Below are 25,304 nucleotides of genomic sequence, written 5' to 3'. Positions count from 1 at the left end.
TTCATAAATTATTCAGGTTCTCTTTTTCCTAGGACTCTGGAGAGTGAACGAGCTTCTACAGAGTCACCTCAAAGCCCAAGGATTGCGAAGAGTGGGGAGGAGTGTTGTGAACATGATATGTTTGCATATACTGTTAATCCTATTGAAAGCCTTTTCCTATTGAAGCAACATTGCGACATTTTGGAGATATGTGGAAAACCTTTAAAGTCAAAAGTAAGTTTTGAAAACCTAACCAGATTTTAAATTGAAGAACTCTGTTCATTTGAATGGAGGTAGAACATCCATTCTGCATGGTAACCATGAACAATTTTACACTGAAATTAGGTTGCATCCCAGTACAAAATCCATCGAAAATAAGTCCCTGGTCATTCAGCAACAGAGAACTGACAGTGTTGAGAAAGCCCACATATGCACTGAATGCGGGAAAGCCTTTGTCAAGATGGCTCAGCTCACTGATCATCAGAGATATACTGGAGAGAAACCTTATGGATGCAGTCAGTGTGGGAAAGCCTTCCCCAGAAAATCTAGGCTCACTGAACATTGGAGAATTCATATAGGACTGAATCAGTATGAATGCAGTAAATGTGATAAAAATCTTCAATACACCACAGTTGAATATACAACAGAAAGCTCACGTGGCAAATAAACCTTGCACATGTAGTCAGTGTGGGACAGCTTTTAGTTACAGGAATCAGCTCATCGATCATCAGCATCCTCATACAGCAGAGAAACCCCATGGATGCATTCTATGTGGGAAGAACTTTTCTTCAAATTCTTATCTCCATAAACATCAGACACGTAATGCAGGAGAGAGAACTTATAAATGCAGTGAATGTGGAAAGGCTTTCTTAGGAAACCTCATGTTATTACTCATCATCGAATGCATACAGGAGAGAAAGCGTATGGATGTAGTCTATGTGAGAAGACCTCCTCTGGAAAATCTCATTTACATCAACATCAGCAAACTGATGCAAGAGATACATTTTACACATGCAGTGAATGTGAAAAAGTCTTCTCACTTAAGCACAATCTCATCATCAATCAGCGAATTCATTCAGGAGAGAAATCGTATGTATGCAATGAGTGTGGAAAAGGCTTCCCAGAGAAGTCCAAACTGAGTGTACATAAACAGACTCATATACAAGACAAGAACTATGTGTGTAGTGTATGTGGAAAAGGCTTCCGATGGAAGAGCAGGCTGCTTGTGCATCAACGGACTCATACAGAGAGAAGCCCTACGTGTGCAGTAGATGTGGAAAAGGCTTCTCATTGAAGAACACACTGATTGTATATAAAGGGCTCATGTGGGGGAGAAGCCATATGTATGCAGTTAATGTGGAAAAGGCTTTTCACTGAAGGGAAATCTGACTGTACATTTTGATTCATACAGAAGAGAAGCCCTATGTGTGCAGTAAATGTGGAAAAGACTTCTGAGTGAAGAGCAAACTGATTATACATCAAAGGACTCATACGGGATAGAATTTCTATGTATGCAGTGTATGTGGGGAAGGTTTTCTTAAGAAGAGTGCTCTCATTGTATATCACCAAGTTCATTCCTTAGTAAAATTGTTACTATGCAGTGAAAGTGGAAAAGGCTTCCCTATGAAGAGTATTATACATATATATATATATATATGTATCCAAATTCATGCAAAGAAGCTATACAGATGCGGTGATTATTGTGAAGCCTTTTTTTAAGGATTTTTTTTATTGATTTGAATGATAAAGTGAAGAATGATGCTAGAGAGGAGTCAGAAGCATAAACTTCTAGCAGTTCCTTCTCATCTGTGCCAGCATGATGCGTATCGGAGCTTTCAAACCACATCTTCATTCTCATCTCTGCTTCCTGACATTCTCATACTTGTCTCTGCTTCTGTTTTCTGTGTATCAATAAATACCTGTAGGTACTGGGGCTTCTCACTGTACATATGAAACCTTTTATGGAATCAGGAGGCAGTGTTCCCTAGGCCATCAGTGCACTTTATCTGGTCTCAGAGTAGTTCCTGTCTTAGCTCCAGGGTCTTGTAACCATCCCCACAGGAGGAATTTCTAAAGGTTTTTTTCTTTTTTTTCATCACCAACTTCCTCAAGCTTTCCATTCATGGTAACATTCTTTTTTCCAACCCAAACACTTGGCAGCACAGCTCTATTTTCATCTATAAAATAATTTATATAGAGTATTAAAAAATGGAGTCCTTTACAGGTATCCTTTTGAGATTATCAATGTGACTTAGTGAGATACACTAAATACATTCATAGGGCTCTCTGTCCCCAGTTCCTGGCCCAGAGCTCCTGACACCCTTATCAATGCCTATGTGACACCAGAACCAGAAGTGTCTTTTGTTATATTGAGGTGACTCTGATTTGAAATTTAAGCTCCATTATTAGCAAGACAGGCAATAGCAAATGTTGGAGAGGCTGTGGAGAGAAAGGAATCCTCATCCACTGTTGGTGGGAATGTAAAGTAGTACAACGATTATGGAAGAAAGTATGGTGGTTCCTCAAAAAACTGAAAATAGAACTACCTTATGACCCAGCAATCCCTCTACTGGGTATATACCCCAAAAACTCAGAAACATTGATACGTAAAGACACATGCAGCCCCATGTTTATTGCAGCATTGTTCACAGTGGCCAGGACATGGAAACAACCAAAAAGCCTGTCAATAGATGACTGGATAAAGAAGATGTGGCACATATACACTATGGAATACTACTCAGCCATAAGAAATGATGACATCTGATCATTTACAGCAAAATGGTGGGATCTTGATAATATGATACGAAGCGAAATAAGTAAATCAGAAAAAACCAGGAACTGCATTATTCCATACGTAGGTGGGACATAAAAGTAAAACTAAGAGACATTGATAAGAGTGTGGTGGTTATGGGGGGGAGGGGGGAAAGGGAGAGGGAAAGGGGGAGGGGTAGGGGGAGGGGCACAAAGAAAACTAGATAGAAGGTGACAGAGGACAATCTGACTTTGGGTGGTGGGTATGCAACATAATTGAACGACAAGATAACCTGGACTTGTTATCTTTGAATATATGTATCCTGATTTATTGATGTTGCCCCATTAAAAAAATAAAATTATTAAAAAAAAAAAAAAGCCAGGGCTTGCCGGGCCAGGGCACATACGAGGGCAATTGCTTCCTGCTCTTCCACTCTCCCCTTCTTTCTTCTCTCTCTAAAATTAATAAATAAAATATTTTAAAAAAACTAAAAAAAAAAAAAAAAAAAAAGAAAGAAAGAAATTTAAGCTCCACCATACACATCTAGAAAAGCAGGTGTCTGGAAATAGCATGAATAAATTATGCCCACTTGAGAAGCCACCAAAAAATAAACTCCCTATGAGAGGGATTTCAGAGAGCTTCTAGGTGGGTGAACACATCCCAGTGCTGGAAGTGTGATGTACCCAAACCACATCGGGACACGAGCTCCTGTGCTTGGGACCCTCCCAGACCTTGAGCTGTGTATCACTTCATCTGGCTATTCACCTATAATTTTTATGATACCCTTTAATAAAGTGGAAAGTTTATTGTCTTTGGGTTTTGTTTTGTGATGTGGGCCACTCTGGGAAATCAACTGAACCAGGGGAGGCGTTGTGGGAACCTCCATTTGAAGCCAGGTTAGAAGGTGTAGTGACCGGGAGAGCTACTTGATTTGTTTGGCTTCTGAAGTGACCTGGAAGCAGAGTGTGGCCCTGAGCCATTGCCTGTGCGATTTGATACTATTGGGTAACAATTAAGGTAAACTTTATGGCACACAGCTGGTGTGGAAAGTTTTTAATGTTGGGCATCCCCTCACCCAGTGAACACACATGTTGGGTGACCAGGAGTATTGTGAGTGCAGCAGTAGTGAGAGTAGAGAAACCAAGGAGGAGGACTGCACTGCATGTGTTTTAAAAGTGGACCTCAATTCATTTCAGCTGAACATCCAACCCAAAGGTCTTTGGATTCTTTTGTGACATACACACATCATCACACCTGATGGAAGCTGGATTCACCCTTGCTGCTCCTGTGTAACATCTGTACTGTCAACTTTTTGTTGTGACTAAAGTGATGAACAAGATGCATCCCTGCCATGTTGCCCTTGGATATATTCCAACCTGTGATAATTTAAGCAGTTCCTCTGTGCTTGTGACCACCCCTTGGGAAGAAAAAAAGGCATTGGGAGCCTCTAAGACATTTATGTTTTATTTCACTTGACAGTTATGGCAAATGTTATAGTCACATCCATCAGAAACTTTTTAATACATTCTATGACATCATGGAACTTGTTCAAGGCCAGAACTTGGAATCCCAGAAGAGAGCCTGAGATGTGGCTACACAGGTCTTCTAGCAACAGACAAGGAGAAACTTGGGGACAGAGCACCACATTGGAAGTGGTTTGTACTAGCGTTCAGCCTCTGGGTTCTGCCATTGGAGGCTTCAGAGGCCCGAGGTCTTCTGAGCCGGATTCTCTGTGGATCCTGAGTGAAGGGCCTGTTAGTTTGGTGAAGCAGAAATGCATGGGAATTATCATTTGGAGGTTTATGTGGATTCAGTCTCTGAATATCTACGCATTAGTGTGTGTGTTTTGATTAAGCCATACACTGCAGAGATTAACAACTGAACATCTGAAGGTCAAGGCTTAAAGTCTCCATGTCAATTATGTTTAGGCTTGTTGATGAAAAACTGCCATGTGTGTGGCATGAACCCTGTTTGTCTAAGTTAGCAATGAATCTAAATCTAATTTCATTTCATGTTTGAGGAATATAAATGTACAAGAGTTTCTGTGGTAAACTTCAGGTTCAATTTGAAGACACTGGGGAGTTCAAGGTTTGTTTGTGTTTGAGGGCTTTTCAAATTTTTTATTTATTTTTATTTTTTATTTTTTCATTTTTTCTGAAGCTGGAAACAGGGAGAGACAGTCAGACAGACTCCCGCATGCGCCCGACCGGGATCTACCCGGCACGCCCACCAGGGGCGACGCTCTGCCCACCAGGGGGTGATGCTCTGCCCATCCTGGATGTCGCCATATTGCGACCAGAGCCACTCTAGCGCCTGGGGCAGAGGCCAAGGAGCCATCCCCAGCGCCCGGGCCATCTTTGCTCCAATGGAGCCTTGGCTGCGGGAGGGGAAGAGAGAGACAGAGAGGAAAGCGCGGCGGAGGGGTGGAGAAGCAGATGGGCGCTTCTCCTGTGTGCCCTGGCCGGGAATCAAACCCGGGTCCTCCGCACACTAGGCCGACGCTCTACCGCTGAGCCAACCGGCCAGGGCCAAATTTTTTATTTATTTTTAGTGAGGGGAGAGAGAGAGAAAGAGATACAGAGAAGGGCAGGAGAAGCAGGAAGCGTCAACTCCCATATGTGTCTTGACTGGGCAAGCCCAGGGTTTGCAACATGTAACTTCAGCTTTTCTGGTTGACACTTTATCCACTGAGACACCATAGGTCAGGCCTTCAGATCTTAGGAGTCTGAAAGTTTTAGGATTCATACCCCTGGAATAGTGGAAGTTTTGAATCTCAGGTTTTGGATATTGGAAACATACTAATTTTTCAAGTTCAAGTTACCTACTAAAATTTTGACTCCTAGGGCATTTGAGGTCTTGCTTCTTGTCATATGGTCTCACTTTGGTTCAATTCAACTCTTCTAAAAAGGTGAGTCTTCTACCTCCAAGTGACTAGATGTCATTGTTATGGACCAAATATGAGTAATTATTGATTGGAGCCCAAATTGATTATAAATTTAAAGATCCTTTAATAGCCGGCAGGCAACTGCTAGCTGAAAAACAGCTAATAGCCCCAAGCCTACGGAGAGAGCAGTATTTAAGGGGATAAACCACAAAGTCATAGCTATTACAACAGGTACGCACAACACACTTGACATTTCGGTAGGAAGCATTCTTTGTTCTAAAGCTGATTATAGTTCTTCTTGTAATTGCTGCAAGGCTAAAGCATAAAACTATATTCTTCTTCTGTAGGCAAGAGTTAAGTCAAGATACCTAACTAGTTGGGCTTGTAGAAATTTTTCACTCTAAGCTACTGCCACAGGCAAGCTCCGGTCAATGCTTCACTTCTTTGTACAGACTATTGGGGACTTTCTACACTAAGCAGCTACCAAAAGCAAGTTTAAAGTTTCTCTTTATGTCCAACTCTCTATACACAATACTGAGGTTCCATTCACAACACTAAGCCCCTATCACATTCCCCACTGGTATTACTTAATTTTTAATCAAATCCTTGATTCAGTTTCATCGCTATTATCTTAGATAATTGTATATTGCCTTCTGACTGTTATTAATTTATTAAAATTCACCTTTTCTTGGACAGACCTTGCTATAAAATTGATTAAACATGGTACAGCCTGACCTGTGGTGGTGCAGTGGATAAAGCGTCGACCTGGAAATGCTGAGGTCGCCGGTTCGAAACCCTGGGCTTGCCTGGTCAAGGCACATATGGGAGTCAATGCTTCCAGCTCCTCCTCCCTTCTCTCTCTCTGTCTCTCTCTCCTCTCTAAAAAAAAAATAATAAAAAAATAAATAAACATGGTACAAGACAATACTAAAATAAGAGGACTAATCACCATAGACAATAGGATTGTTAGCTAGGGTGACTAATTAAACATTCTTTGAAATTAGTTTTCTGACTGTTCAAATTCTTTTTTCTCTTTTCTATATTTTTCCTCACTAAAGATAAACTTTTCTTAGTAATTCTAGAGTTATTAGCATAAAAGCAATAAGTCTTTCCTAGGGCTGTACATAGACCATCCTGTCGGAGGAAAAGTAGATCTAAAACTTTTATATTTTGTAAAACTATTTCCTTTATAGAAATAAACTTGAGGCATAACATATACTAGCATATACAATAGAGGCTTGTTCTGTTCTCTAAACCTGGTTTTTGTGTGTGTGTTTTTTCTTCTCTATACAAACCTCCTACAACCTGCATAAAACTTCTGCAACTTATGTAACTCTCAACTTCCATGAACTTTCTTATCTATTCAGAAAGAACTGGCTTTCATAACAACTTACTTTCTTCCGTTTTCTTTCAAAAGTATTTCTATACCTTATACCTTTTATTATCAAAACCATACAATTTCTTTTTAGTCAGAAGTCTTAATTTTAAAAAGATCTTAAGCTTTAGTGACAACCAAGCTGGCTAATATTTAAACCATAATTTCAACATTACAGGGCTATGAAATAGCAAATAATTTTCCTTTAAAGTATACTTCCAAAAAAAAAAGTAGGCTTCCTTTTGGAGGTGTGCTCCCTCTAAGTAGCTAATATTTATAGGTTAAGTATAAGCACATATATATTTTTCACTTACCTTGTAGCTTCCCTTCTATAAACGGGACATATATCCCTTCTGTATGACTCATAGCAGTACACGGATCAACTCTTATGACAACTTGTTCTGGCTTTTCTTTTACCCCAGTTTCCCTCCCTCCCGAAAGTCTAATTAAACAAAGGTCCTCAGTGAGTTTCTTCAGGCATTAGCCATACGTAGACCATCCAGCTTCCGCTTTGTGGCTGGAGTAGGGCATGCTTTCCTTCTCAGGGTCAACTTATAAGGGTTGATGGGGTCAGTCTCCACTGTCCACAGGGTGTCTCTGCTGGGACTGCAGGCTTCAACCGGCTGTGGTGGACCCAGGCGGGTATGCCTTCTACCTTAGCAGCGATGGGAGTGGTCAGGATCATGGTGTGTGGACCCATCCATGTGGGAGTCAGTCCTTGGGTGGTGTAGTTCTTTACCCAGACTGAGTCCCCAGGCTGAAAGGGATGTGCCAGATGTCCTGGCAGTGCTGGAAGTGCCTCTCAGACAGTCTTTTGGACAGCCTGCTGAGTAATCTGCAGACCCTGTAAGTACTTAAGAAAGGAGTGGTTACTTAATTCAGCTTTTATTTCTTCTCTGAGTTTTGCTAGTAATGTTCCCAAACATTATTTCAAAAAAAAGTAAATCCTTCCTTGTAGGGGGTGCACCTTGCCCTAAGGAGGGCTAAGGGGAGTAAGATGGGCCACTTTTCACTGGTTTCAAAAACAAATTAGGTTAAAGTTTTCTTTAAGATGTGTTCTACCTGCCCTGAACTTTGGGGCCTATAGGCACAGTGTAATTTTCAATTAATATTGAGTGCCTTTTCTACTAGCTGTGAGATCCTGGATATAAATGCAGGCACATCATTAGAATGGGCAAGCTAAATCTGAGAATAATTTCATATAGCAATTTCTTAACAACTGTTACTGCAGTCTCATTTCTAGTAGGAAAAGCTTCTACATAGCCTAGAAAGGTGTCAATTACTTTAGTTAAATCTATTTCTAAATGTTCACCTGGAAAAGTTCCTCCCTCCCTGTTTCTCTTTATAATTTCTTTACTTTGCTTAGTATTTGGGCACAGACTAAACACTCAGACATTATACCTTCTGCAATAGATTCTAAGCCAGGCTTTTCTAATTATTTCTTCTTATTCTTAATTGTCCCGTTCCTGCTGACAATATCTTTGTCTAATTGGTTGTAAAAAACCTTTGGCAACAAGGGTCCTAGTAAAGTTACTAAAATTTCCTAAATATACCACTGGTTTTAGGGCTACCTTATTGGTAGTATCATCAGCTGCTTGGTTTTTCTTGAGTTACTAGGGAGTCCCCCTGTATTTGTGCTCTGAACACTGGGCACAGGCCACTATTTCCAGGGAGCAGGCTTCTGCATTGTTGGGGTGAGGGTTTGATCCTCACCTTTGTTAGTTCTTAAGCCTTCTCCTGATGGCCCTTCTTCAACTGTGCTGGTCTTAGTTTGTTCTTGCCTTCAGGAATCTTACCTGTCTTTGGCTAACCAGCCATCTTAGGGGCCTAACAGTTATGTGATTGAGGGAGGAGCAATGTCCCTTCCGAATTGCTTAGTTTTTTTTTAGCAGCTGATATTTCTACCTTTTTTTTTTTTTCTTCTGAAGCCGGAAACAGGGAGAGACAGTCAGACAGACTCCCGCATGCGCCCGACTGGGATCCACCCAGCACGCCCACCAGGGGGCGTTGCTCTGCCGTGACCAGAGCCACTCTAGCGCCTGGGGCAGAGGCCAAGAAGCCATCCCCAGCGCCTGGGCCATCTTTGCTCCAATGGAGCCTTGGCTGCAGGAGGGGAAGAGAGAGACAGAGAGGAAGGAGGGGGTGGGGTGGAGAAGCAAATGGGCGCTTCTCCTATGTGCCCTGGCCGGGAATCGAACCCGGGTCCCCCGCATGCCAGGCCGATGCTCTACCGCTGAGCCAACTGGCCAGGGCCTGATGTTTCTACCTTTTTAAAAATTTATAATACATTTCCTTTCTAATTTCTAGAGCTGAATGCTATGTAAAGGCTAAGTTGACTGCCTTAATATCTTCTGATGCCTCTAGGTCTAGAGGTGCATAGACTCTGTAAGCTTTCCATAGTCTAAGAAAGCTGTGGGGTCTTCTGAGGATCCTGAATAACTTCTGACTCTTTAGACAAATTTATGGTTCTTTTTCTTAGTATCCTCCCCGATCCTGGCTAACAGAAACTGGTGAGAAGTGTCCAAAATTTCCTCACTTGCTTGGGTGCTATGGTGCCCCTAAGGCCAGGCAACCAGAAACATTTTCTTGAGGTGGTCTTGGTTGTCCTAAGTGGGTCAGCATATGTACAGTACAGATTCTAACAGTCCTGTCAGGGCTTGAGGCTTCCCCAAGAAAGGGGATTTTGAGCTTTCTAATGTTAGAGGTCCTGGGAAGAAAGGATTGAAACTATTTCTTATTACATTTGTGCCTTAATTTCTAAAGATCTAGTTAAAAGCACCAACTAAAATGACCAATATTTCATAAAATAAATCTTATACTCTACTTAATTAAAAATCTATTTTACATTCTAAGAAAACATACCTTATTTATGCTGTAACTTTACACACCCTAACAGATAATGTCTAAAAAGCTCAAGAGAAACAGATTTCTATTCACATCCATTAGCCCTTTTAGTCTGGGCTCAAAACTTAAATGTTTCCTACTACCACAATTAGTCATCTATTTTCTGTTTTCTCCTTTCCACTTATTATGTTGAGAATTCTACTGTTATGTCAATCAATAGTAATATTTCTCACTCTGGGTTTGGTGACTAACATGGAACAATACTGAATTAATACATTAATAATCATTACATATCCCCTAATATTTAAACCACGACTTCAACATTACAGGGCTATGAAATAGCAAATAAAAAGAATTAACAAAAGACTCTTGAAATAACATATTCATTTTTAACATAGAAGATATTTTTTCCACAACAGCAGACCCTTGGTACAAAAAAGGAAGTCTTTGTATTTGGCAGACTATACAATTTTTTATGCCTCATCATTAGTAAAAATTTAGTACAATTTACAATAAGAGGATTGTAAACTACTACCCCCAATGAACTATTGATTTACTGAGAAAAATGAGGAATGGTCAAAATGCACTCACTATTCTGTATCTATCTAGCTGGCAAAGAGATGCTAACCCTCTCTTTGACCCACAGTGCTTTACACTATTAAGTCAATATAAGAAAACTGGTCAGGGTGCCTGGAATTCCTGTTGTCTACGGGGAAGCAGGCACCGGGAGCTGCATGAGGAGTCACCACTTGGCACTGCTCTCGGAGCATAAGTGAGTGCAGAAGGGTCCCTGGACACTTTGCAGGCAGCACTAAATCTGCTGCTGCTTTTTTCCTTTTCTTTCTCTAAGATTCTTCTAAAGAAAAGTTCTAATATTTTCTATTTTTCCTTCTTAATACTATTCCTACTCGTATCTCTCAAATGGGTAAAACTTCTTTGGGTCAGTATGTGGATATCTTAAACTAGTTTCTACTCAATACTTCCTCCAGAACTCTCTTTGGTCTTTAGTTAGTTTTTATAATTTCTGAGCTTGTGTACAAATTTTCCTTCACTTTTGCCCTCTAGTTTTTTGTTTGTTTGTTTTTTGTTTGTTTTTTTGTTTTGTTGTTTTTTTAACAGAGACAGAGACACACTCAGAGAAAATAGACAGAGACAAACAGACAGGAACACAGAGATGAGAAGCATCAATCATTAGTTTTTTGTTGCGCATTGTGACACCTTAGTTGTTCATTGATTGCTTTATCATATGTGCCTTGACTACGGGCCTTCAGCAGACTGAGAAAACCCTTGCTCAAGCCAGCAACCTTGGGTCCAAGCTGGTGAGCTTTTGCTCAAGCCAGATGAGCTCGCACTCAAGCTGGCAACCCTGAGGTCTCGAACCTGGATCCTCTGCATCCCAGTCTGATGCTCTATCCACTGCACCACCGCCTGGTCAGGCTTGCCCTTGATTTTAAGCCATAAATTTCCAATTGAAGTTGCCTCTTTAAGGCTAAGTGCCTCACACAAGAGGAGAAATAGGAGCTAACAGAAAAAGGAATTTCCTCTGGGGAAAATTCGGCCAGAAAGCCCTGAGAGGAGAGTTCTTGGATCCAAGAAAAGAGACCTAAGAAGTCCAAGAAAGGTGGCTCAAACTAGAAAATGTCACAAGAGATTACTCTGATGAACAGAGAGAAACTTCAGAACAGACAGAAAGCTAGAATTCAGTAAAACAAAAGATTGGCCTGACTTACCTCTGGAGGTCAGAATTTAAATTTCTTGATTTCTCTGACAAATCATTGCATTTAGGGACTAGGGGTGTCTTCTGAGAAATTGTCTGAAACCCACAGGAAAACTGGAGCCCTGGAAAAATCTCAGGGGGCGCCTCTCCTAGAGATCCAATGGTGTCAGGCATCTCTCTGAAGAGGCCACCCAGTCAGGGTGTTTCAACCCGGTGCCTAAAATTTAAAATACTCTAACAGTGCAGAAGACAAACACAATGATGACTGACCCATAACTGAATGATCAGACACAAACGAAACTACAAGCAGACAAAAGACAACACTGGAACACAAAACAAGTGAAACCAAACCAAAGATCACCGGCCACCATTGTGGTCTGGGATCGAGTCTCAGGAGTAATGCTGCATCAGCCTTCCAATGATTCACAATGGGGCACCCCAGAAGCCGATACAAATCTTACCAGTAAGTACAGATTCAAATGGCTCCAAGAGTCAAATTGCAGAACTTTGAGATGGGAACTTTCCACTTTGTCTCCTAGGGATGAGGAATGTCTTCTCAGAGATCTCCCCCTAGCAGTGGGTAGCGGTGGTCCTGCTAGGCTCCAACCCAACTGCCAGGAAGGCCTGGATTATCTCGCTGGGCCTCCAAATATTATGGACTGAACATGATTAATTATTGATCGGAGCCCAAATTGATTATAAAATTAAAGAGCCTTTAATAGCTGGCTGGCAATTGCTAGCTGAGAAACAGGTAACAGCCTCGAGCCTAGGCAGAGAGCAGTATTTAAAGGCATAAACCACAAAGTCATAGCTATTACAACAGGTATGTACAACATTCTTGACATTTTGGTAGAAAGCATTCTTTGTTCTAAAGCTGATTACAATTCTTCCTGTAATTACTGCAAGGCTAAAGCATAAACTATATTCTGCTTCTGTAGGCAAGATTTAAGTCAAGATATCTAACTAGTTGGGCTTGTAAAAATTTTTTGCTCTAAGCTACTGCCACAGGCAAGCTCCGTTTAATGCTTAACCTCCTTTTATAGACTATTGGGGATTTTCTACTCTAAGCAGCTACCAAAAGCAAGTTTAAAGTTTCTCTTTATGTCCAACTCTCTATACACAATACTGAGGTCCCATACACAACACTAGGCCCCTATCACACAGTCGTCACAAATCTGAGTAGTTCACCATGATGAAGTGGTGTTTCTAGAAGTGAAAAAATATTTTTTTATCTTCCAGGAAAGCTTCTTCTTTTACATTTCTTTTTTTTTTTTCTTTCTTTCTTTTTTTTTTATAAAGTGAGAGACGGGATAATAGGGAGACATACTTCCACATGCACCAAAACCAGGATTCACTGTCATGGACCTAAAAATCAACAGGGTTTTGCAGTTAGATTTTGAGGGAACAGAGGTGCTGGGAACTGGCTTCAGCCCAATCCCCCATCTCGCTTGCAAAAGACTAAACCCTTCTCCACATCTCCATGTTAGCTGTGATGCTTGTCCTGTCCCCCATATTCTTTTGAAAACACTGGAAGCAACTTTCCTCTTTATGTAAAGTTAGGATGTTAAGTATTGATGGGGCTTTTTTGCACTTGGTGGATTTCTTCGGTTGTCTTGAAAACTGTAATCAGAAAAGGCATTGATTTGCTAATGACCCACTTTGCCCTGTAAATAAAAGAAAATGTGGTTTCTGGGGGTGACCATGTTTTTCTGCTAGGGCAGTGTTTCTGCCAGCAGTGTTTGCCAAGGTCAACTGAATCCATCTTTTAATTCTTTAATTCTGCCCCATTCTGTCTTGGGGCCTGAATCTACTCCTCACACAGGTCTGCAACAATTCACCTGGCAACTTCTGTCTAGAGCTGATGCTCAAATAATGTGAGTTGTTTTTTGCTTCTGAAGCTGATATATTCAGACCAACCAAAGTACCCCAGCGCTAGGGCCAATGTTTGAATGAGTTGAGCCACAGACTGAATTGAGTCACAGACTTTAAAAAAAGAATTGGGACAACATGGGAGAGAAAAGAAAATAGTCACTTTTCTTGTAGCCCTGACCAGGAATCAAAGCTGGGATGTCCCTACACCTGGTCGATGCTCAACTGTTCCAACCATTCAGGGCCATCTTTGATATTTTTGTTCAGGTTTTTGGACATAAGTAAATAGAAACATTTTTCTAAATTCTACTCCTTAGTGAGACCATTTCATTAAAATAATTTTTTTGCCTGACTTCTGGTGGCACAGTGGATAAAGCAAGGACCTGGAATGGTGAGGTCGCTGGTTCAAAACCCTAGGCTTACCCTGTGAGGGCTCATATATGTGTTAATGCTTCCTATCATCCTACCTTCTCTCTCTCTCTCTCTCTCTGCCCTTTCTATAAATGAACAAAATCTTTTAAAAATATTTTAGATGAACTTTTATAAAATTGAAATCAAGAGTATAAATATGCATTCAAGAATCTGCCATTCCTCACCAGTTGGTTCAACGGTAGAGCATCAGCCTGGTGTGTAGATGTCCCAGGTTCAATTCCCTTCAGGGCACACAGAAAAAAAAAGCCTATCTGCTTCTCTCCCCATTCCCCTCTCACTTGCTTCTTTCTTTCTCTCTCCCTCTCCCTCTCTCTCTCTCTCTCTCTCTCTCTCGCTTCTCTCTCTCTCTCTCGCTCTCTCGCTCACTCTCCATTTTGGAGACATGGCTCCATTGGATTGAGTTGGCCTTGGGCACTGAGGATGGCTCTATGGCATCCACCTAAGGTGCTAAGAAAAGCTCAGTTGCTGAGCAAGAGAGGAACGCCCCAGATGGGCAGATCATTCCTCCCTAGTGGCTTTCCAGTATTTTCTGGTCAGGGTGCATGCAGGAATCTGTCTTTGACTCCTCTCCTCTCAGTAAATAAAACAAAAAAAATCATCTATCTTCCAAAATGATGTAGTCTTTGCATTGTCTGTGAAATAAATATTTCTTTTTCTCTCCTTATCTCCAGCATATTTTATATATATATATATATTTTGGAATTCAATGAGCTGTGTACTTTTATCAATTCACTGTACTAAATTGTAACTTTCTGGTGACAATGTTGAGCACCTTTGATATACTCACTTGCCATCTGATTATCTTTGAAAGTGTCGGTTGCCTGACCAGGTGGTGGTGCAGTGGATAGAGTGTCAGACTGGGACGTGGAGGACCCAAGTTCAAGATCCTGAGGTTGCCAGCTTGAGCACATGCTCATTGGGTTTGAGCAAGGCTCACAAGCTTGAGACCAAGGTTGCTGGCTCGAGCAAGGGGTCATTAGGTCTGCTCTATGTTAGATTCAGGAAGGTGTGCTGAGACTGCCAGAGTGTAACTATTGAAGGAGCCAGAACAGGGAGGTGCTGATAGTGCCCCTGTGAGGCTGAGAACAAAGATCAGCACAAAGGAAGACAAATGTTTGCATTCCATTGGTCAGAGACCCTTATCAGAAGTTTATGTTTGAAATTCGCCACTAAGCTAAACCCAGCCCCTGTTGCTATGCTGCGTGCGACACCCTTAGCGAATAGGTAACTGCCGCATCTGCTTCTGTATAATGCTTGCTTACTTAGGATATATAAGGACCTGGTTGTAAGCACCAGGGGCGACTCTCATTTGTAGCTCCCTGTGAGTACGATGTCTCTGGACATCTGGGGAGTTGGCCCCTGCACAGGTTAAACTTGGCCAATAAAGTACGATCTAAGCTCCTGAAAGTCTCCGACATTTGTTCTCGTACCCGGTGGATCCAACATTTTGGGGGCTTGCCTGGGATTCTCCCTTGGCGGAGTTTTGGGTCGGAGACCGGAGTAACAGCTCGAGCTGAGTAAGTATTCACTGAGGATCCTCATTTGGTGTGGCTTTTGAGCTCTGGAGCGCACACTCCTGAGGTGGTAGGTGGACGCTGCTGGTAACCCGCCCAGGGCTTTCAGAAGCGGGACGCCGCTCTCTGAAATTTGGATATTTGGATTTGTTAACTTTAGGAGTGACTGGTCACATTAGGAATCCTTTTTGTGCTGCGCTGCGCTGCGTTTTTTCTGAGCTCGAATGACTGAGTTGAGTGTGAGAGAGACAAGTGTGTTCCTTGTGTTAATAGTGTGTGTTGCCTGTATCCTACCCTTTCTCATTATTCCTGAGTCATCCAGGATGGGACAACAGGAGTCTGTGCCGGGATCCCCGCTTGAGTGCCTGTTGAAGAATTTTTCTGATTTCCAGAATAGAGCTCAGGGGTATGGAGGTCCGCTGCCGAGTCCAGGTTTCCTCCAGACCTTGAGCCAACAGGAATGGCCTGCATTTAATATGGGATGGCCCACAGAGGGCACTTTTGACCTTTCAACTTTATTTGCTGTCAGAGCCACTGTCTATAGGGCACCCCACCCAGACCAATACCTGTATATAGATGTGTGGGTAGATATAGCCACCGAGTGGCCTAGGTACATCAGAAAGTGTCTGAAGGACAGCCAGCGAGGCAGGTGAGCGGTTTGTCTTGGTACAGGGGATAAGAAAGTTGGGAGGGTCAAAGAAAAGGAAAAGGGAGAAGCCCATTCCCTGATACAGCCTGGTGAACCATCCAGACTTTACCTTGTTTTGCCTGGACCTCCGGAGGACCACCTAGACCCGGTGATTTCCCCTCCACCCTATCAGCGGCAGGACGTGAGTGAGCTCTCGAGCCCACCCCACACCCAAGGAGGGGCGGTCTATGGGGCAGGAGGCGCAGCCATCTTGCCTCCTTCAGCGGGAGGCGCGGCCATTCCTCCTTCAACGGGAGGCGTGGTTATGTCTCCTTCGGTGGGAGGCGCAGCCATTTTGCCCCTCCGGGAGGCGCCGCTAGCACCAGATGCTGGCCCACGGGCACCTCCTCGCCTCATCTATGTGCCTTTTTCCACCAGTGATTTATACAATTGGAAGCATCAGAATCTCCCATTTTCCGAGAAACCTCAGGGATTAAAATCTCTCCTTAGACCATTTTTAGGACCCATCAGCCTATGTGGGATGATTGTCAGCAGATTTTACAAACCCTCTTCACTTCTGAAGAAAGGGACAGAATAATGAGAGAAGCTGCTAAGGTGGTATTGGGAGAAGAAAAGGAAACTCGGGAGGGAAGAAGGGAAGTAGAAGACGTTCTCCCGTCTCAACCTCCTACCTGGGACCCTAATACCGCTGGGGGAAGGGACACGCTCCTCCAGTATTGCCGGACTCTGTTGAGGGGGCTCAAGGCAGCAGCTAGAAAGCCAACCAACTTTAGCAAGGTAAGTGAGGTTATCCAGGGAAGGGAAGAATCCCCAGCAGCTTTCTTAGAGAGACTCATGGAGGCATATAGAGTGTACACCCCCTTAGACCCAGAAGCAGAAGAAAACAAGAGGCTAATAAACATAGCCTTTGTGACTCAAGCCGCTTCTGATATAAGAAAAAAGCTTCAGAAGATTGAGGGGTTCGAGGGAGAGAATAGGAGTAAGCTATTAGAAATAGCCCAGAAAGTATATATCAACAGGGATGATCCGGAGGTTGGCAGAGCAAAGGAGGTAGCCAAGATCCTGATTGCTGCTCAGAAACCTTCCCCCAAAGAAAAAGGGGGACAGAGGAAGGGCCAAGGACAGCGAATAGACAAGGATCAATGCGCCTATTGCAAGGAGAAAGGACACTGGAAGAGAGAGTGCCCAAAGTTGAGGGCCGACAGCCAGAGGCCAAAACAAGCCCCAGAGGTCTTGCTCCAAACCTTAGACTGACGGGGCCAGGGCTCCATTCCCGTCGGCTCCCAGGAGCCCATAGTCACCTTAACAGTCAAAGGAAAGCCAATAGACTTCCTAGTCAACATGGAAGCCACCTATTCAGTCCTAAAGAAACCACAGGGCCAGATGCAGAAGGAAACTACTAAGATAATAGGGGCAATGGGCAAAGCAGAAGCCTACCCATGGGTCACCGCAAGAATTACTGACTTAGGTCGAGGCACTATCACCCACTCTTTCCTAGTCATTCCAGACTGCCCTTACCCACTGCTTGGAAGGGACTTATTGCAGAAACTTTAGGCCACCATAACCTTCCAATGGGAAGAAAGCCCTATGGGGAAAGAAGAGGCAGAGGTCAGCATGGAAGTAACTGTCCCACTGTCTGAAGAACACTTACTTGCCACTGTCCTAGAAGGTAAGGAGGCCGAGGAAGGGGTTCCAGACGCCCTGCGTGCCCAGGTACCTGAGGTTTGGGCGGAAACCAACCCCCCAGCTTTGGCCACCCACCAACTGCCTGTCCTGGTGCAACTGATCAGCACTGCTAGACTGGTTAGGATCAGGCAGTACCCTGTCCCAGCCCGAGCTAAACAGGGAATCGCCCGGCACTTGCAACGCCTGCTGGAGGCAGGCATCCTTCGAAGATGTCAATCAGCCTGGAACACCCCGCTGCTTCCCGTACAGAAACCAGGGAGCCAAGACTATCGTCCAGTCCAGGACTTGCGGGAAGTGAATGCACAGGTAGAGACTATTCATCCCATGGTGCCCAACCTGTATACTTACTTAGCTCATTGCCCCCAACCCATACCTATTATTCTGTCCTGGATTTGAAGGATGCCTTCTTTTGTATTCCCCTGGCACCTCAAAGCCAGGAGATCTTTGCCTTTGAATGGAATGACCCAGATAATGGACTGGTGGGGCAGTTCACTTGGAACAGACTACAACAGGGTTTAAGAATTCCCCCACCATTTTTTTTCCCTGTTTTTATATGTATATACAGGGACAGAGATAGAGTCAGAGAGAGGGATAGATAGGGACAGACAGACAGGAACGGAGAGAGATGAGAAGCATCAATCATCAGTTTTTCATTGCGACACCTTAGTTGTTCATTGATTGCTTTCTCATATGTGTCTTGACCACGGGGGCCTTCAGCAGACCTGGTAACCCCTTGCTCAAGCCATCGACCTTGGGTCCAAGCTGGTGAGCTTTTTTGCTCAAGCCAGATGAGCCTGCACTCAAACTGGCGACCTCGGGTCTCGAACCTGGTTCCTCTGCATCCCAGTCCAACACTTTATCCACTGCGCCACTGCCTGGTCAGGCCCCCACCATTTTTAATGAAGCCCTCAGCAAAGACCTGCAGGCTTTCCGCTCCTCCCATCCATCAATCGTACTGCTCCAGTATGTGGATGATATCCTCATAGCTGCTAAGGATGAAGGAGAGTGTGAGGAAGCCATCTTGGACCTTCTACAAGATCTCGGGCAAATGGGGTATCGAGTCTCCACCAAGAAAGCCCAGATTGTGACACAAACTGTAAGTTATTTGGGGTATAACTTACAGGGAGGGCAAAGGACATTGTCCAGCCAGCGAATTCAGACAGTCTTGCAGATCCCTGAGCCTACTAACAAGAGGCAGGTACGAGAATTCCTGGGTGCAGTAGGATACTGCCGTGACTGTGGATATTAGGCTTTGCAGAACTAGCTAAACCCCTGCATGAACTAACCAGGGGTAAGGAAGAGCGGTTCACATGGACAGATAAGGAGAAGCAAGCGTTCCAAGTGCTTAAAGAAGCTCTGGTGACTGCCCCAGCTTTGGCCCTGCCAGATCTGGCCAAACCCTTTCAGCTATTTATAGCAGAAAAGGGAGGGGTAGCCTTAGGAGTACTGAGCCAGGAACTTGGGCTGTGGAAGAGACCCGTTGCCTATTTGTCCAAGAAACTTGATCCCGTAGCCTCGGGATAGCCAACATGTCTGAGGGCACTTGCTGCCACCTCCGTACTAATCAAGGAGGCTAGTAAATTGACTTTAGGGTAGGACATCCAAGTCATTGGGGAACACTACATAGAGCAAGTGCTGCGAGCACCTCCTGACAGGTGGCTATCTAATGCATGGCTAACACAGTATCAGGCTCAGCTGCTGAACCCTCCATCTGTTCAGTTCCTCTAAACTGCAGCCCTGGACCCAGCAACCCTGTTGCCAATACCGGACTCCACTTTGGCCCACAGTTGCAAGCAAATCCTTGACACAGTGACTGGCTCCCACCCGGACTTAAGGAATAAGGCCTACAATAAGGCAGACCTGACTCTCTTTACTGACGGGAGCAGTTTTATTAAGGATGGACAGCGATATGCAGGGGCAGCAGTGACCATGGAAAATAAGGTCCTGTGGCAGAAAGCACTACCCACAGGAACATCTGCACAGAGGGCAGAGCTGATAGGACTAACCCGAGCCTTACAGATGGAGGAGGGAAAAGTTGCCAACATCTACACTGACAGCCGTTATGCATTTGCCACCGCCCATGTCCACGGAGCCATATACAAGGAGAGAGGCCTCCTAACAGCAGGAGGGAAGGACATTAAGAAACAGTGAAATTCTTGCCCTCCTAAATGCCATTTGGATACCTACCAAAGTTGCCATCATCCACTGCAAAGGTCACCAAAGAGGGGACTCTCCTGTTGTAAAGGGTAACAACCTAGCAGACTCAGGTGCAAGAGAGGCAGCCACTGGGTCACAAGAGAGCCTTTTACCATTACTGCCTAAGCTAACATTACCTCCGGATCCTAGATATTCCCCAGAAGAAGAGCAGGAAGGGATACAATTGAAGGGAAAGAGAAACCAGCAGGGATAGATAGAGCTTCCTGACTCCCGGCTCTATTTACCCCAGGGAATAGTAGGAGAAATAGTAGGATATATTTATACTAGCACTCACCTAGGGCAGAATAAGCTAGAACAACTTATCAGAAAGTATTATGTAGGGCCCAACATCAGGGATATTGTCCACTCCATTGTCTCGAGATGCAGTATCTGTGCCAGAGTAAATGCGCAGAATAAGAAGCTACCCCCCTTTGTGAGGTATCAGGGGAAAGCTCTGGGAGAACTGTGGGAAATAGATTTCACAGAGATGACCCCTGGGAAGTCAGGTTATAAGTATCTATTAGTATTAATAGACACCCTCTCAGGATGGGTAGAAGCATTCCCCACGCGGGGACAGGCTGCTTCCACAGTTTGCAAAGTCTTATTAAGGGAAATCATACCTAGATATGGCATTCCCCTAGCCCTAGGATCAGACAATGGACCTGCATTCATATCTAGGATATCTCAAGAATTAGCCACTAAGTTAGGTATTAATTGGAAATTGCATTGCATTTATAGGCCCCAAAGTTCAGGACAAGTGGAAAGAATGAACAGGACTCTGAAGGAAACTATAATTAAGCTAAGGGAGGAGACCAGCAAAAATTGGGTTGAGCTCCTTCCTTTCACCCTTTTTAGAACTAGATATACCCCCTACCTCAATAAATGGACCCCTTATGAAATCTTATTTGGGCAACCTGTGCCCCTTGTACCTCGATTGACCAGAGGGGAACTAGAGATTTCTAATAATAATTTCCTCAAGTCCTTGCAGGCCCTGCAACACATCAGAAGCGAGGTGCAGGCCCTCCAGAGATCAGCCCAATCAAATGCAAAACACAGCTCCTGACTACCGGAGCCACTGGAGCCTGGACAGTGGGTGTGGATTCTCAACCACAGACGGGGCAACCTTGAGCCGTGTTGGAATGGACTGTTCCAGGTGATCCTGAGTACACCCACAGCTATCAAGGTAGCAGAAAAGCCTTACTGGATCCATCTCTCCCACGTGAAACCAGCTCAACGTGACGAGGTAACGGGAGCCCAGCACTCAGACCCGAGGAAATGGAAGGTCCACGCAGATCCCAAGGACCCCTTAAGGTTGTGGTTCTCATCCACATCCTAGGAGGACTACTGTGTCTATTAAATTTTACAGAGGGAGGATTGGGCCGACACCAAACACTGAAGAGCTACTCAGGACACTGTATGGCTCCCCTTGTGACTGCAGAAGAGGAACCACTACCACTAGACCAGAGAAATACACAAGACAGGTTGATTGTAATAGCAAAATAGCGTACCTCGCCGTGACACCAGGTTTAGGGGTAGGTATCACCCAAGAGTGGGTCTGCAATAACAAACCCTGCATAATTCCCCCTATTCAAGGCAAGCCAGGACCCTGCCCTCCTGAGTGCACTAGTTTCTATGATCAAATGCACTCCTCCTGTTACGAGGAATTTCAGGAATGCACTAGTTATGATACTACTACTTCACTGCCATCCTTCAGAGAACTTGAGTGGGCGTTAGCCCGGAGATAGGATCACATGGCCACATGCAGGCTTCGTGCAAAGGGACGCGCAGCAAACCCATATGTTGGTCTAAGAAATCCCCTCTACATGTTTCGGATGGAGGAGGACCCCAAGATACTATCAGGGAATCTATAGTGCAAGAAAGAATTGAACAAATTATTAACCTTATGTACTCAAAATTTAATTATTATCCTTTGGCTTGGCCAAAAGCACGAGGTGTTGACTTAGACACTCAGTCCTCTGATATACTCCTAGGTACCCATTGGGCACTTAATGCCTCGAATCCTACTCTAGCTGCTGATTGCTGGTTTTGTATGACCCTAGGCACACCCATGCCAATTGCTTTACCAGCAGCGTTCTATGAGTCTATGCTTACCCAATATCCTAATTGCAGTGCTAACACTCTTTTTAGAGTTCAGCCCATAGACTTCCTCAATGTTTCTTGCACAAAAGTCATCCACAAAATAACAGTTCTGATATAGAAGTTGGGTTTGCGGATTTTGCTAATTGTAGCAAATTCATTAACTCCAGCTCCCCCCTCTGCCCTGGCAGGGGACAAGTGTTGTTATGTGGAGGTAATCTAGCTTTCTCTATTTGCCCACCAACTGGACTGGGGTCTGTGTGCTAGCCACTCTATTGCCAAATATAGACATTATACCTGGGGATGAGGCTGTCCCCGTCCCTACTTTAGACTATATCGCAGGTCGCTCTAAGAGAGCTGTTACACTCATTCCATTGTTAGTGGGTCTGGGTATTACCAGGGCTGTAGCTACTGGTACTGCTGGACTAGGAGTGGCCGTTCATTCCTATACTCAGCTTTCTAACAAGCTAATAGATGATATTCAAGCTATATCCAGTACTATCCAGGATATTCAAGATCAGTTAGATTCTCTAGCAGAAATGGTCCTGCAAAATAGAAGGGGCTTAGACTTACTTACAGCAGAGCAGGAAGGCATCTGTTTGGCTTTACAGGAATGTTGCTGCTTCTATGTCAACAAATCTGGTATAGTATGAGACAAAATTAAAAGGCTACAAGAAGATCTAGTAAAGGGAAGAAGAGAGCTCTTTGAAAGCCCCCTGTGGAGTAGCCTCAATGGTACTTTGCCTTACCTTCTCCCTTTGCTAGGTCCGTGTATTGGTTTCTTATGCCTATTGTCCTTAGGGCCCATTTTGTTCAACAAGCTACTCAGTTATGTTAAAGAAAGAATAGATGTAGTAAAGTTGATGGTACTGTCCTAACCTTATACCATTCTTCCCACTGATGAAGAATCAAGGGTTTGATTTATGCCCAAAAGAGATGGGGAATGTTAGATTCAGGAAGGTGTGCTGAGACTGCCAAAGTGTAACTATTGAAGGAGCCGGAACAGGGAGGTGCTGATAGAGCCCCTGTGAGGCTGAGCACAAAGAAGATCAGCACAAAGGAAGACAAACGTTTGTATTCCATTGGTCAGAGACCCTTATCAGAAGTTTATGTTTGAAATTCGCCACTAAGCTAAACCCTGCCCCTGTTGCTATGCTGCATGTGACACCCTTAGCGAATAGGTAACTGCCGCATCTGCTTCTGTATAATGCTTGCTTACTTAGGATATATAAGGACCTGGCTGTAAGCACCAGGGGCGACTCTCATTTGCAGCTCCCTGTGAGTACGGTGTCTCTGGACATCTGGAGAGTTCGCCCCTGTGCAGGTTAAACTTGGCCAATAAAGTATGATCTAAGCTCCTGAAAAATCTCCGACATTTGTTCTTGTACCCGGTGGATCCAACACTCTAGCCTCCCAGCAAGGCATATATGAGAAATCAATCAGTGAACAACTAAGAAATCACAACAAAGAATTGATGTTTCTCATCTCTCTCCCTTCCTCTCTGTCCCTATCTGTCCCTCTCTCTGACTCTTTGTCTCTGCCACAAAACAGTAAAATAAAATAAAATAAAATAAGAGTGTCCAAGATATTTTCATGGTTTTAAAATTGTAGACTTTTTGAATTCTATTATATGGATACCAGTCTTCCCCCACCCCTTCCCACAGAGGCGGACAGTCAGAAGAGACAGAAATGAACAGACAGGAAGAGAGATGAGAAGTATCATCAACCTTCTTTGTGGCATCTTAATTGTTCATTGATTGCTTTCTTATATGTGCCTTGACCAGGGACTATGGCAGAGCGAGTGACCCCTTGCTCAAGCCAGAGCTAGCTTGGCCTCAAGCCTGCAACCTTCATCTTCAAGCCAGTGTCTTTTGCCTCAAGCCAGAGACCATGGAGTCATGTCTATAATCTTACACTCAAGCCAGTGACCCTGTGCTCAAGCCTGGAGAGCCTGAACTCAAGCCAGCGACCTCAGGGACTTTAATGTGAGTTCTGTGCATCACAGTCTAATTCTAGGTCCACTGCCCACCGCCTGGTCAGGCTGGATACATCTTTTATCAGCTAAAACCTGTGAAGAAAATGTTGAGATTCCTTTTATGTATTAGTATTTACTTATTCATGCATACCAATGGTCCTCTAAGTGTTCCGACATCATTTGTTGAAAAGCACATGTGTTCACCGTCAAAGCCTTTGTTCTTTTTTCAAACAGTTGAGTGTATTTGATCTGTGCAGGTCTTTTTGTGGGCTCTCTATTCTGTTCCATTTATCTGTATTATGCTTTCACAAATATTTCCAATGCCGAAACTACATTTAAGTTTTAAAATCTTTTGATGTGAGCCCTTAGGCTGGTTGTTTTTGGTTAGAATGTGTTCTTGCTATATTAAGTGTAGAAACCCAGCAAATGTTATCTTTACCAGGAGATCAACAGTAAGACATTTTAATATTTTCTACCCCTTGTTAGTGGTGTGATAAGAGACTTCAATTCTGAAGTGTCTATTTTTAAATGTATTATTATTTACCAAGACAAACTTTGTACAACCCAAAAGATGTATTAAGATACAAAATAACTCATCACTCCTTAAATTAATTCATGACATAAATAAAAAAAATACATCAGAGAAATGGTCACAGAATAGAAGAAATCCAGAAAATGTGATGTCTTAATGAAATATTGTATAGTGGACTGAGTACTGCAACTTGGAAAAGGAAAACATTAAAAAAAATTTATGAAATTGGAGATTTCTCAATTTGACAAATGTACCATGGTTATATAAAATGTTCACATGATAGGAACTTGAATAAATTAATATGTGAATTCTTTATACTAGTATTAGTGATTTTCATATAATTATGAAAATTTACTATAATAAAGTTTATTAAGAATAGGTTTAATATATGGGCATCAAATCTCATTAAATTGTAAAATAAAAGCCTGGCAGGTCGTGGCTCAGTAGATTGAGCTGAGGACCCAGGTTGAAATCCCAAGGTCTCTGGCTTAAGAGCGGGCTCCTCTGGCTGTGCACATCCTCACCAGCTTGAGTGCAGGGTGGCCCACTCAAGCAAGGAATTATAGACATGACCCCATGGTCTCTAACTTGAGCCTAAGGTCACTGGCATGTGTAAGGTTTCACTAGCTCCACTGAAGGCTTCCCCATCCATCAAGGTCCGTATAAGAAAGCAATCAATGAACAACCTAAATCACCCAAATTTCTCCCTTCCTCTGTCCTGTTTCTTTTGTCAATTAAAAAAAAAACTGGAAAGAAACAATTGTAATCTAATTTTATTTTACCTTCTCATAAACAAATTTCCA

The 25,304-nt window shown here is 43.4% G+C and overlaps 2 protein-coding genes and 1 long non-coding RNA gene across 4 annotated transcripts in view; 1 reads left to right on the top strand and 2 right to left on the bottom strand.

The window, feature by feature from the left end:
• LOC136332042 (zinc finger protein 675-like) overlaps positions 1–25,304 on the top strand; it is a 323,089-nt gene that overhangs the window by 260,483 nt on the left and 37,302 nt on the right. The gene's annotated exons all lie outside the window — the stretch shown is intronic.
• LOC136332046 (ubiquitin-conjugating enzyme E2 C-like) overlaps positions 1–25,304 on the bottom strand; it is a 100,493-nt gene that overhangs the window by 61,716 nt on the left and 13,473 nt on the right. Inside the window, exons 2-3 of one of the 2 annotated variants that reach the window (XM_066271299.1) lie at positions 19,203–19,215; positions 3,818–3,889 (exon numbers count right to left, since the gene is read on the bottom strand). The exons of the other annotated variant lie outside the window; for it this stretch is intronic. Coding sequence (XP_066127396.1) covers positions 3,818–3,889; positions 19,203–19,215 — 85 coding nt within the window. The remainder of the gene's footprint in view (positions 1–3,817; positions 3,890–19,202; positions 19,216–25,304) is intronic. 2 annotated transcript variants of the gene reach the window in all.
• LOC136332054 (uncharacterized) lies at positions 4,221–11,653 on the bottom strand. The gene is made up of 4 exons (XR_010730583.1): positions 11,565–11,653; positions 7,305–7,843; positions 6,351–6,494; positions 4,221–4,483 (listed from the first exon to the last, which is right to left on the bottom strand). It is a non-coding gene; the product is annotated as an uncharacterized lncRNA (long non-coding RNA).

Source organism: Saccopteryx bilineata, chromosome 3, assembly GCF_036850765.1.
Source record: "Saccopteryx bilineata isolate mSacBil1 chromosome 3, mSacBil1_pri_phased_curated, whole genome shotgun sequence".
Lineage (NCBI taxonomy): Eukaryota > Metazoa > Chordata > Mammalia > Chiroptera > Emballonuridae > Saccopteryx > Saccopteryx bilineata.
This window is presented reverse-complemented; position numbering and strand designations above follow the sequence as displayed.